This window comes from Somniosus microcephalus, chromosome 5 (assembly GCF_052327205.1).
Source record: "Somniosus microcephalus isolate GS21.2 chromosome 5, FLI_Smic_1.0, whole genome shotgun sequence".
NCBI lineage: Eukaryota > Metazoa > Chordata > Chondrichthyes > Squaliformes > Somniosidae > Somniosus > Somniosus microcephalus.
In genome coordinates, this window is record NC_140991.1 from 307,951,090 (window position 1) to 307,962,604 (window position 11,515).

General features: G+C 46.6%; 1 protein-coding gene across 1 annotated transcript in view; it reads right to left on the reverse strand.

Annotated features, from left to right (window-relative positions):
• Nucleotides 1-11,515, reverse strand: part of LOC147117871 (cadherin-12-like) — a 327,937-nt gene that overhangs the window by 18,627 nt on the left and 297,795 nt on the right. Inside the window, exon 10 of the mRNA XM_085989253.1 lies at nucleotides 5,584-5,701. Coding sequence (XP_085845379.1) covers nucleotides 5,584-5,701 — 118 coding nt within the window. The remainder of the gene's footprint in view (nucleotides 1-5,583; nucleotides 5,702-11,515) is intronic.

An 11,515-nucleotide genomic window follows, 5' to 3' on the forward strand; every position in this document is an offset into this window, starting at 1 on the left:
TTTCTCGACCTCAGGACGTCCCAAAGCACTTCACAGCCAATGAAGTACTTTTTGAAGTGCAGTCACTGTTGGAATGTAGAGCAACACGGCAGCCAATTTGCGCACAGCAAGCTCCCACAAACAGCAATGAGATAAATGACCAATTAAATGGTTTTATTGATGGTGGTTGAGCGATAAATGTTGGCCAGGACACCTTCCATCCTTTTTTTCAAATAGTGCCACGGGATCTTTTACATCCACCTGAGAGGCCAGACGGGGCCTCAGATTAACGTCTCATCTGAGAGACGGCACCTCCGACAGTGCAGCACTCCCTCAGCACTGCACTGGAGCATCAGCCCAGATTTTTGTGCTCAAGTCTCTGGAGTGGGACTCGAACCCACGACCTTCTGACTCACAGATGAGAGTGCTGCCCATTGATTCATGGCTGACATCTATTAAGCTTATGACAATCACCGCTGTTGATTAGGAGTCAGTGAACAATCAGAACACGTGCATTCTCAAGTCCACTGAATTTCCTGTGATTGACAAGAAAGCATCCCACTGCCTGAGGAGCAGTCCTCTTTAAAATGGAATACCACAATTCTTTTTTGAAACTAGATTTTCTTCTCAGGAAAGCCTTTCACGGAGCCATTACATACAATTTTTATACACATTACAGTCGAGTTACCAAACTTGTCATCAGTTATACAAGTTAAACGGCAACTTAGCTCCTTGAGAAGTGTAAAAGGAGCATTATTACAAGTGCATCATAATTATCTGGCTCTCCGTATTTTCATTGATGGATTTGTGTTCCATGAAATGAGTTGTAGGAAAATTGTGCCACTATAACGTGTGGCCTTTAAAATCTACGGAATACTGAGAGGGATTTTCACTTGGCGCAAAAATTAAGCACTATGACCCTGAAAATAGGGTCGCGATTTTTCCTGCCTGTTCTGCGCTAAAATTCCACCTGACGCCATTTTGGATTGGGCCTTCTTTTAGGCTTCTAGCACACCTGCCTGGATCAGCAGGCACCTATTTAAGCAAGGACATCAGGGTCCAGTGCTTGTTTAAGGACCCAATTGCCATTTTACACCACTCCGGCATTCGGCTCGAAGGGCCGAATGGCCTACTCCTGCTCCTATCTTCTATTTGTCAATTCCACAACAGTTGTTGTTTCGTATGACGGGAAAAGCTTATGATGGGATGTCCAGTTTGGATCTCCATTCGATGGCCTTCCGAGATGCCGAGTGGGGAAACGAGGTGCCTCCCGCAACAGATCTCAGTGGGCAGGTTGATGTGATGTGTTCCATGGTCTGGGACTCATGGCCACAGTCGCACTTCGGGTCGTCCCTCATCTTCCACTTGTGGAGCAGGTGGCCGCACCGTCCGTGCCCTGTGCGGATTGGGTTGAGCGCGGCACACTGTCTCCGAGGGAGGTCGGAGCCAGGGACCTCTGCTGTTGGGTCAGTGATGAGGTGTTGAGTTGGGGAGCTGATGACAACCTACACATAATCTCCCCATGTGCGCTAGTTCACCGAGAACTTGCCAGCTAATGTCATCAAGAAGACGACCGAACGCCCAAATGCGGCCTCCCGGTTTGAAAAGCATGAAAGCATTCTACAACAGTCACAGGCGGGAACAGCCTGGAGGGCATTATTTAAAGGGATCATCATCTATTCTCAGGTGGATCGCTGGTTCATTTATTTCGATTGCTGGTATGCCGCTTTTGCTTTTTTGAGACTTTTGGCTGCAAGAATTGACATCAGCCATTTTAGAAAGTTTCGTGGCTAAGCTTACAGAGGATGTTTCACTGAAGCTTCAGGTAACCTTCTGCGATAAAACTGAATGGCAGAACAGGCCCAAGGGGCAATATGGCCTACTCCTGTTCCTAGATCATGGCTGATCTGTATCTCAACTCCATTTGCCGCCTTGGTTCCACATCCCTTAATACCATTACCCAACAAAAATCTATTAATCTCAGCTATCCAGGAACACTGTGGTCAATCACCATCGATTGTCTTTGCATCAACACTCTCTTCCCAACATCCATCCCAATCCTACCAGTATTCTTAAGACTTCATTCAACCCAATTGCCAGCATGGCTCTTTGTCTGGCGAGCAAATGCTCACCAAACAAACATTAAGGGCTCGATTTTCCAAGCCCCGTGGAGGTGGGTTTGGAGGCGGGAGTGGTGGGAAAATTGCAGAATCGGGGGGCAGGAACCCATCCCGCCCCCAACCCGCCTCCGTGCCAATGTCCCAGGGGGCGGGTATCCGACCTGTGCTGGGAGCCGCCTCCCCGAGGTGGGAAGGGGATTAGTGCCAATTAACTGCCTGTTAACAGGTGGTTAACAGGCAGTTTTTTGCCTAATCCCTATTTTTAGCCCTGAAGTGTGGGCTTCCTGACGGCTCCAAACCACGCCAAGTTAGCGAGGCGGACCGTCGGTCTGAAGGGGTTGGAGGGGTCGAGATGTCCGTTGTGTAGGTGAGTGATGGGTGCATGTGTGCAGAGGTAAGTGTGTGAGGTAAGTCTAAAGTGTTTTAATAAGTTTTACTTACCTTTACTTTCTCCTGCAGGCTTCCTTCCTTCAGGTCTCGGGAGTCCCTCAGTTCACCGGCACAGAAAGCAGAATGGCCGCTGAACTGTCAAAAGCTGCAGCGTTCTGCTTTCTGGTCTGGAGAGATCTCTAACTGAGTCTGAGTAGAAGGACTCAAGTTAGAAGACAGACTGTCAGTGTTTGACAGCTTCACAGAGCTGTCAAACGCTGATTTTCATCTGTCAAAAACTCTTGACAGATGAAATGTCAATCGCTGACATCACCAGTAACCAGGTGTCCCTTAATTGGCCTGCTGAGCCCGCTGCGTGGGCTTAACAAGGTCAATCAAGGGAAAATCGCGTGGGTTGGCCACAAGTCGATGGAGGCGAGACTACAACCCAAAAAGTGGGAGTCCCGCCTCCATCACTTCCCCATTGACAAAATCCAGCCCTAAGAATTCTGTAAAAGTCCATCATTTACAATGAACTATTACATTTCCATTAAGTACTGTTCACCCTGCGGCCACCCCCTAGCGCCTGTCCTCAGTGCCCTTAATGCAAGGTACTGTCCAAGTGGCTGCAGTTTTAGGAGGTAGAACAACAACAACTTGTATTTATATAGTGCCTCTAATGTAGTGAAAGCGCCTTTACAGTCTCAGCTGTGGCTCAGTTGGTAGCGCACTCGCCTCTGGGTCAGAAGGTTGTGAGTTTAAGTCCCACTCCTGGGACTTGAGCACATAAATCTAGGCTGACACTCCAGTGCAGTGCTGAGCGAGTGCTGCACTGTCGGAGGTGCCGTCTTTCAGATGAGATGTTAAATCGGGTCCCCGTCTGCTCTCTCGGGTGGATGTAAAAGATCCCATGGCACTGTTTCGAAGAAGAGCGGGGGAGTTATCCCCCATGTCCTGGGGCCAATATTTATCCCTCAACCAACATAACATAAAACAGATTTATCTGGTCATTATCACATTGCTGTTTGTGGGAACTTGCTGTGTGCAAATTGGCTGCTGCCTTTTCCACATTACAACAGTGACTACACTTCAAATAGTACTTCATTGACTGTAACATGCTTTGAGACATCCGGTGGTCATGAAAGGCGCTGTATAAATGCAAGTCTTTCTTTTTCTTTTTAGTAAAATGTCCCAAGGTGCTTCACAGGTGCATTATAAAACAAAATTTGACACTGTGCCAAATAATGAGATATTAGGGCAGATCTTGGTCATAGAGGTAGTTTTTAAGGCGCGTCTTAAAGGAAGAAAGAGAGGTAGAGAGGTTTAGGGAGGGACTTCCAGAGCTTAGGGCTTTGGCATCTGAAGGCACGGCCGCCAATGGTGGAGCAATAGAAATCAGTGATGCTCAAGAGGCCAGAATTAGAGGAGCACAGATATCTCGGAGGGTTTTAGAGCTGTAGATTACAGAGATAGGGAGGGGCGAGGCCATGGAGGGATTTGAAAACAAGGATGAGAATTTTAAAATCAAGGCTTTGCTTAGCAGGGAGTCAATGTAGATCAGCAGGGGTGATGGGTGAATGGGACTTGGTGCGAGTTAGGACATGGGCAGCAGAGATTTGGATGACCTCAAGTTTACGGAGGGTAGAATGTGGGAGGCCAGCCAGGAGTGCATTGGAATAGTCAAGTCTAGAGGCAACAAAGGCATGGATGAGGGTTTCAGCAGCAGATGAACTGAGGCAGGTCAGAGTCAGGCAATGTTCCGGAGGTGGAAATAGACGGTTATGTGGTCGGAAGCTCATCTTGTTTACGGACTATAACAGAATTCTTACTGTACTGAGCTTCTTGGTGAGCATTTGTTGGCCAGACTTGCTGGTGATTGGGTTGAATGAAGGGCGATGTGTCTCCGACGTGATCACTTGAGATGGCTGTGGCCGGCAACCTTGAGGAGCTGGGGTTTGAGAGGGCCTGGCTGCAAATTGTGGCAGCTTGGCTGCTGATGGGGCACTCTGGTCCAAGCTGGCTTTGCCACACCAGCACTGGCACTTGGACATGGGGAGTAGCAGAGGAACAGGCCTTTTAAAACGTGTGCTGCCTCACACCAGGACTCTATGGCTGTCTGGCTGCCTGTGGTCCACATTGTGTCAAACTTGGCTCAGTGGGCAACACTCTTGCCTCTGAGTCAGAAGGTTGTGGGTTCATAGTCCCACTCCCGAGACTTGAGCACAAAAATCTAGGCTGACACTCCAGTGCAGCGCTGAGGGAGTGCTGCACTGTCAGAGGTGCCGTCTTCCCGATGAGATGCTAAACCGAGGCCCCGTCTGCTCTCTCAGGTGGATCTAAAAGATCCCATGGCTCTATTTCGAAGAGGAGTGGGGGCGTTGTCCCTAGTTTCCTGGCCAATATTTATCCCTCAATCAACATCACTAAAACAGATTATCTGGTCATTATCACATTGCTGTTTGTGGGAGCTTGCTGTGCGCAATCTGGCAGCCGCATTTCCTACATTACAACAGCGACTACACTTCAAAAAAACAAGTACTTCATTGGCTGTAAAGCGCTTTGGGACGTCAGGTGGTCGTGAAAGGCGCTACAGAAATGCAAGTGTTTCTTTCTTTATTGGGGAAAATCTACCCTGTTCTGTCCTTACAAGAGAAAAATAAACCAGTAACGTATTCTCAGCTTTTAAAATGCAACTTTAAAGAATATCTTTTTAGATAATAGACAAACAGGATAACGTATACTACATAACCATGAAAAATGGTCTCCCAAATTGCTTCAAATCCGTGAATACGATGACATGAGTGAAATGAAAATGATGGCAAAACAATATTAGAATCTGAGAAAGTGGAAATTGTTGCATGGATCTGAATCTTCAAAAAAATACAACACGGGCATGAAATTGTCGTGATGCTGATTACTCAAATAAAGGTTGTCACAGTTTTGAAAGCCTGCTTATTTGTGTTGCCTTCACTAGTCAACTACACGACACCCAGAGGCTGCAACAAAGATTGGAAGCATATAAAAAAAAAAATTAGTTTGAAGAGAATTCTGCGAGAAATAGCCTGTCAATTTTTTGAGGAGCGAGAGAGAAACAACAAAAAGCAGTGGCTCTTACTTCCATTGTCATGAATTGTGAAGTTTGGGTTTGCGGCAGCCTCGGCTGACAGCCTGAAGTGAAATTGCGGGGCAGTGGGTGGCAGGTCTTTGTCCTCAGCGCTGATCGTCATAATTATCTGAAAAGATCACAGCGAGGAGAAATGACTATTAACGCATTATGTTAATTCCATAACAACTTTAAAAGAAAACGTCTTTTATCGAGCAACAAACAGATCCTGCACCCTCCTGTTTCCGTGCACACAATAACAGGCGGCCGATTGAACAGTCGCAACACTCCACAGCGGTGTCAGGGCTTTGAAGGTTTCTCTGTCTGAAGACTCGGATCAGAAGGGTTTCGGCACAGAGAAAGCTGAAATAAAGAGCAGCCTAAGGATAACTGTGTATTAAGGCAATAAAATGTAAATGTGTAGGATATTTAGACAAACCAAGAACAGCCTGCTTACAGCACTTTGGCGCATTGCATTTTGTGCAGTTTGAACTCATCTCATCGGAGGGCACTGAATCTGCTTACATGTTGCTGTGTCGCTGACTGACTCCTGATGCACGGGTCTCTCCCCAGTCGGTAACAACCACGAGCTAAACTTGCTGGAATTTCTTTTATTAAGACTGGAGGTGGGGGTGGGGGGGGGACCCTTTTTTATTTCACTTGATTTTTGCAATTGACACCAGTCTTCCTGAGTCCAGTAATTGCTCAGTTCTGGTGGCAACACATTCCTGAGGATATTTTAGCGCACTATTTTCACAGCTAATGTTGTGTTTCTGGCAGAAGGAACCTAGTGCACTCCACTCTCCATCTTGAACAATGGGCTACTCTGTGTGATATGATAGTGCGATAGCAAAATACTGCAGACGCTGGAAATCCAAAATAACAACAGAAAATGATGGAAAAACTCAGCAGGCCAGGCAACATCCATGGAGAGAAAATAGAGTCGACGTTTCGGGTCTAACACTTTTTCAAAACTGGAAAGGAAATTAAATGGATCGAAAGGCAGGGCTGAGAGAGAACAAAAGAAGATATGATAGTGGATGGCCCAAGGGTGATATTATGGCCTGACAGCACTTAACAGGAGACCTTGAAGGAATTGTTTGGAAGCTGTCCTGATTGTCGATTTATATTAGTGCCTGAGGATACCAGGGGTGGGGGGGTGGGGGGTTGCTAACTTCCTTTGGACGCAATCCTGTGATCTTGTACTTAGAGAGAGACAAAGGTTACTTTGTTTTTCTCGTCTTTCTTCCAATACAGGTTAAGCTCATGACTTGAAAAAAAGTTCTTTTTTACAGTTCAAAACTCTTAGACAAGGAGCAGAAGGGCTTCCTCTAACTCACGTGCAAGATTCAGGACCAAGCTGTGAGGAGAATAGAGGGAGGGAGGACTCGGCCTCACGCAGACCTGTCGCTGAGTGCCCTGGAGGGGTAGTCAGTCAGCCTCATGGCAGGTACTCCTCACATAATAAGTTTAGAAGAACGTGAGATGATCTCATTGAAAGGTATAAAATTCTTAGGGGGCTTGACAGGGTAGATTGTTGCCCTTGGCTGGAGAGCCTACAACTAGGGGGCACAGTCTCAGGATATGGGGTCGGCCATTTAGGACTGAGATGAGGAGGAATTTCTTCACTCAGAGGGTTGTGAATCTTTGGAATTCTCTACCCCAGAGGGCTGTGGATGCTGAATCATTGAGTATATTCAAGGCTGAGATTGATAGATTTTTCGACTCTAAGGGAATCAAGGGATATGGGGATCAGGCGGGAAAGTGGAGTTGAGGTCGAAGATCAGCCATAATCTTATTGAATGGCGGAGCAGGCTCGAGAGGCCGTACGGCTGACTCCTGCTCCTATTTCTTAAGTTATGTTCTTACCTATATGATTTTAAAAAAAAGACATCAGAGAATGCTTGACTTCATTTTTCACTCTGTATATAAATACCAGTGTAAATCAAACCGGCAGAAATAAAGATGAGATTAAAAGGCGGAGCAGGCTTGAGGAGCCATATGGCCTACTCCTGCTCCTATTATTTATGTTCTTGTAAGAATCTGGATTAAGCAGTTGGTGATGAGTCAGCTTGTTATGTGGCTTTGGACTTGGATGTTGAGAACACCGAGCTAGCAGGGCACAAGCTGCCCTATTTAGGGATGTCCATAATGCTGAAAGCAGATGCCTGTCATACTGCCCACGAGGAAAGTCTGAGGCTGGGAGAACAGCTTGCTGATGGCAGTACCTGGATGTCCAGGTATGAGAACATCCAGTCATATATTCAGGGCTCAATGCCTACCATGATTGGGTTGCAGGAAGCAAACAACTGCTTCTGAGGCACTGCACCTCCAACTGTTGGAACCACTGCTCAAAGGGATACGTCATGCATCAATATAGTGGTGAAGAGGCTGGCAGCAATGTACCAGTACATCCTACAGTGAGTTGTGCTGTATACCGTGCTGCTCCTGAAGATCTCCCCGGTACCTGCAGTGCAGCTAGCGAGGGCTCGCTATCGCACAACCAACTAGCTCCTATCCTCCTGGCTCCCCATTAACGCAAGTGAAAATAAACATCCGATTCTCCAGGACTGCTGCTAATCTCCCACTGAAGTTACAGCAGAAGATCAGGAAATGCCCACAAAATCTCCAGGCGCATACTTTTAAGTGAGGGACACTGCAACCGAAGCCCTTCTGGTGATGAAGATCTGTCTACTGCAGTTCTTCAGTAATATTCTGAATCTATTAATAAGTTTGATATAGACCTGCATCACAATTTCTCAACCTTTTCACACATGTCCATCATTCAAAATTAATACCTTTTGCAGAGCATCCAACCTTTAAGTTTCAAAGTGGCCAGATAACCTTCACAAGTGAGGATGACACTATCAATCAAGGCATTGAGCTAAGTTCTTGATATTCCTTTCAGTGTGAATGCCTAGTTTTTTTTTCCCAATTATTTTCTCATCCTCATAGTTTTAATCTTCATGAGTCAATCTCCCTCTCCTAAAAACGCCCATTTATTTTTCTATCACTCAGAGGTCTTTTCAAGCCTGAAAGAAAGATGTTTGTAAATGTCAATGCCACTGAAATCGCTGCAGATGAGTTAGTGATTGACCTCTTAAAAGTAGCTATCTTCTGTGATTTGCAGGAGACTTGGAAAATATACATTGAGGAACTAAGGGGGTGAAATTCCTCCTGTCGATAACTTCACCGAAAAAGGGAGCTTGAGCAGAAAGCTGGAACATCCGTATTATCATAGAATCATAGAATAATACAGCACAGAGGGAGGCCATTCGGCCCATCGAGTCTGCGCCAGCTCTTTCGAAGAGCAATTATGCTCATACCAACTTACTTGCTAGAATTACAGGCAGGAGGGGTTTCCCTGTTGACACTGCTCGATGGGGTTTGGATATTCTAGTCAATTCTTTTTTTTCGATGGGGCCCCCCAAACGAGAATGAGACAATGTCATTTGCGAATGACTCAAGTGACTATGAGCCGGGTACATTCAACAGGTCAAATTCCTTCTATTGATCATTTTGCAGGGTTTCTTATCCATATTCAATAGTGCACAGCGCTTGCTCTTTATAGCCAGTTTTATCTGCGGGATGCGATTTAAAGGTGAACTAAAACATTAAGCTCTGCGTGACATCGACAACAAGGACTTCAGGGAAATTGGGGAAGCACTGGCAAGATTAGTTTTTCCTTAGTCACGGTAAAAAATAAATTGGCAGATAAATATTGAAGATTAAAAAAATGAAATGAGCTATATCTATTACACAGCGTTTTGATGTATAGATAATGCATTGGCATCAAAACCGTTGGCAGAGCAACCAATAGCATGGAGTTACCATTTAGACTGTATAATAAAAATTATCATTTGCACGTCTCCCAGACTTTCGGCAGCAACAGGACTTGGTTAAGATAATGACGGCAATTATCCCCGGCCTCAGACACCACAGTCGTCATCCAATCACAGAAGAACCGTGCCTTTGTGTAAGGCCAGAGACAACTCCTTCAAAGACAGATCCTTATCAGCCAGGAGCACCATCTAGTGTCCGGATTTACAATGTGTTTCCAAGTCCTCACTTGTTATATAACAGTGGTTGGCAGTTTCAGGTCTCGTCTTTCAAAACCGGACATATAATTTTGAGGTTTGTTTCTATGTATTTTCCACATCCATGAAAAATTAGACATACTGGTGCACTCTATGCTTGTTGTCACTCGATACTTGGAAACTATTCACTTTTGTCAATACTAGTGAGGTGCATATCACAATATGACATATAATAGTCACGAGTTTGAATCATCACAAAAAAGTTAGTGTGAGGGTCCTTAATGATTGTAGGATCTTAGCTAGACAGAAGTATTAGAGATGGAGTCTAACATGATCAACAAGTGGTGCAAACATGTATCGGAACATAAGTTGGTGTTGTCTAACATTGATATTAATTAATTATATGATGAAATATCAAATTGACCTAAAAGGGATTGCATTGAAGAGTTTTGAAGTGCAATTGCGCTGTGTGATAGTAGCACATGAATGTGATAATAGCCTGAATTTTAATCGGATTTAACAGCAGGGCCTGATTTGCATTGAAAACCTCTGTTTCCCCCCCCCACAACCCGGCAGCCGGTGGCTGCAGGTGGTTCGGCCTGCGGCATTAGGCCACAGAGAGGGGGGAGGGAGGGAGTGCATGGGGCCGGGGGGGGGGTGGTGGCCGGAGTAGCACGGGGAGGGCCAGAGGAGTGGGGGGGGTGGGTGGGGGTGGGACAGGTGAGCATCGGAGGGCTGGAGGAGCGGGTAAACATAGAAACATAAAAGATAGGAGCAGGAGTAGGCCATTCGGCCCCTCGAGCCTGCACTGCCATTCAATGCGATCATGGCTGATCATCCAAATTCAGTACCCTGTCCCTGCCTTCTCCCCATATCCCTTGATCCCTTTAGCCTTAAGAAATATATCTAAATCCTTCTTGAATATATTTAATGAATTGGCCTCAACTGCCTTCTGTGGTAGAGAATTCCACAGGTTCACCACTCTCTGGGTGAAGGAATTCCTCCTCATCTCTGTCCTAAATGGCTTACCCCTTATCTTTAGACTGTGACCTCTGGTTCTGGACTCCCCGAAGGGGAGCGGGGGGGTCGGGGGGCAGGTGAGTTTTGGAGGGCTGGAGGAGTGGGGAGCGGGGGGGGGCAGGTGAGCATTGGAGGGCTGGGAGCAGCACGGGGGCCCAGGAGCAGCAGCACAGGGGGGCCGGGAACAGCGCAGGGGGGGAGGCCTCATGGGGGGGATCGGAGGCCTCGTGGGGGGAGGTCTCCGATCACGGGGCTGGATTAGGTAGGGATGCTGGATCCAGGCGGTAAATTTAAAGGTACTTAACTCCTGGATCCAGCTGTCCTCACCTTCCAATAGTTGGCAGGTTTCACGAGGCCTCTAAAGCCCGACCAGCCAGAGTTAAATTTGAAATGCTGGTTAAATCTGAGGCATGCCAGCTCAATATAATATTTAAATGGGAGGCCCACCTCCTCGGAGCAGGTTGGCTGCCCGCACCCCCCTCCCCCACCACCCCTTGTCCCGCCTCCCTTAAAACCAGAAGTGGGCTGGTTGGAGGCAGGTTCAGGTCGGGATTCAGACTTTTAACACTTTAACTTACCATCCAACCCAAACCCACCCATATTTTTGGGTTAAACCATTGCAATTGTTCAATGAATAAACATTCTAACTAGTCGATGTTATTTGGCAGTACACATGGGCAGTCGGAGGTATGAGGAGGAATTATCTGCGGGGCAGATTTCGGGCAGGTGGGATTTTTGTCCACCCCTCCGTATCTAGTCCTGACCCATACAAAGCCCTGTCCCTACATCAGGGAGCTGCCTACCCCCACCCCCATACAACTGACATTCCCATGCAGTGTGCAGGGAAGGACTGGTTAGTCTCTGTTCATGTTCCTGTTGCTCTTTCT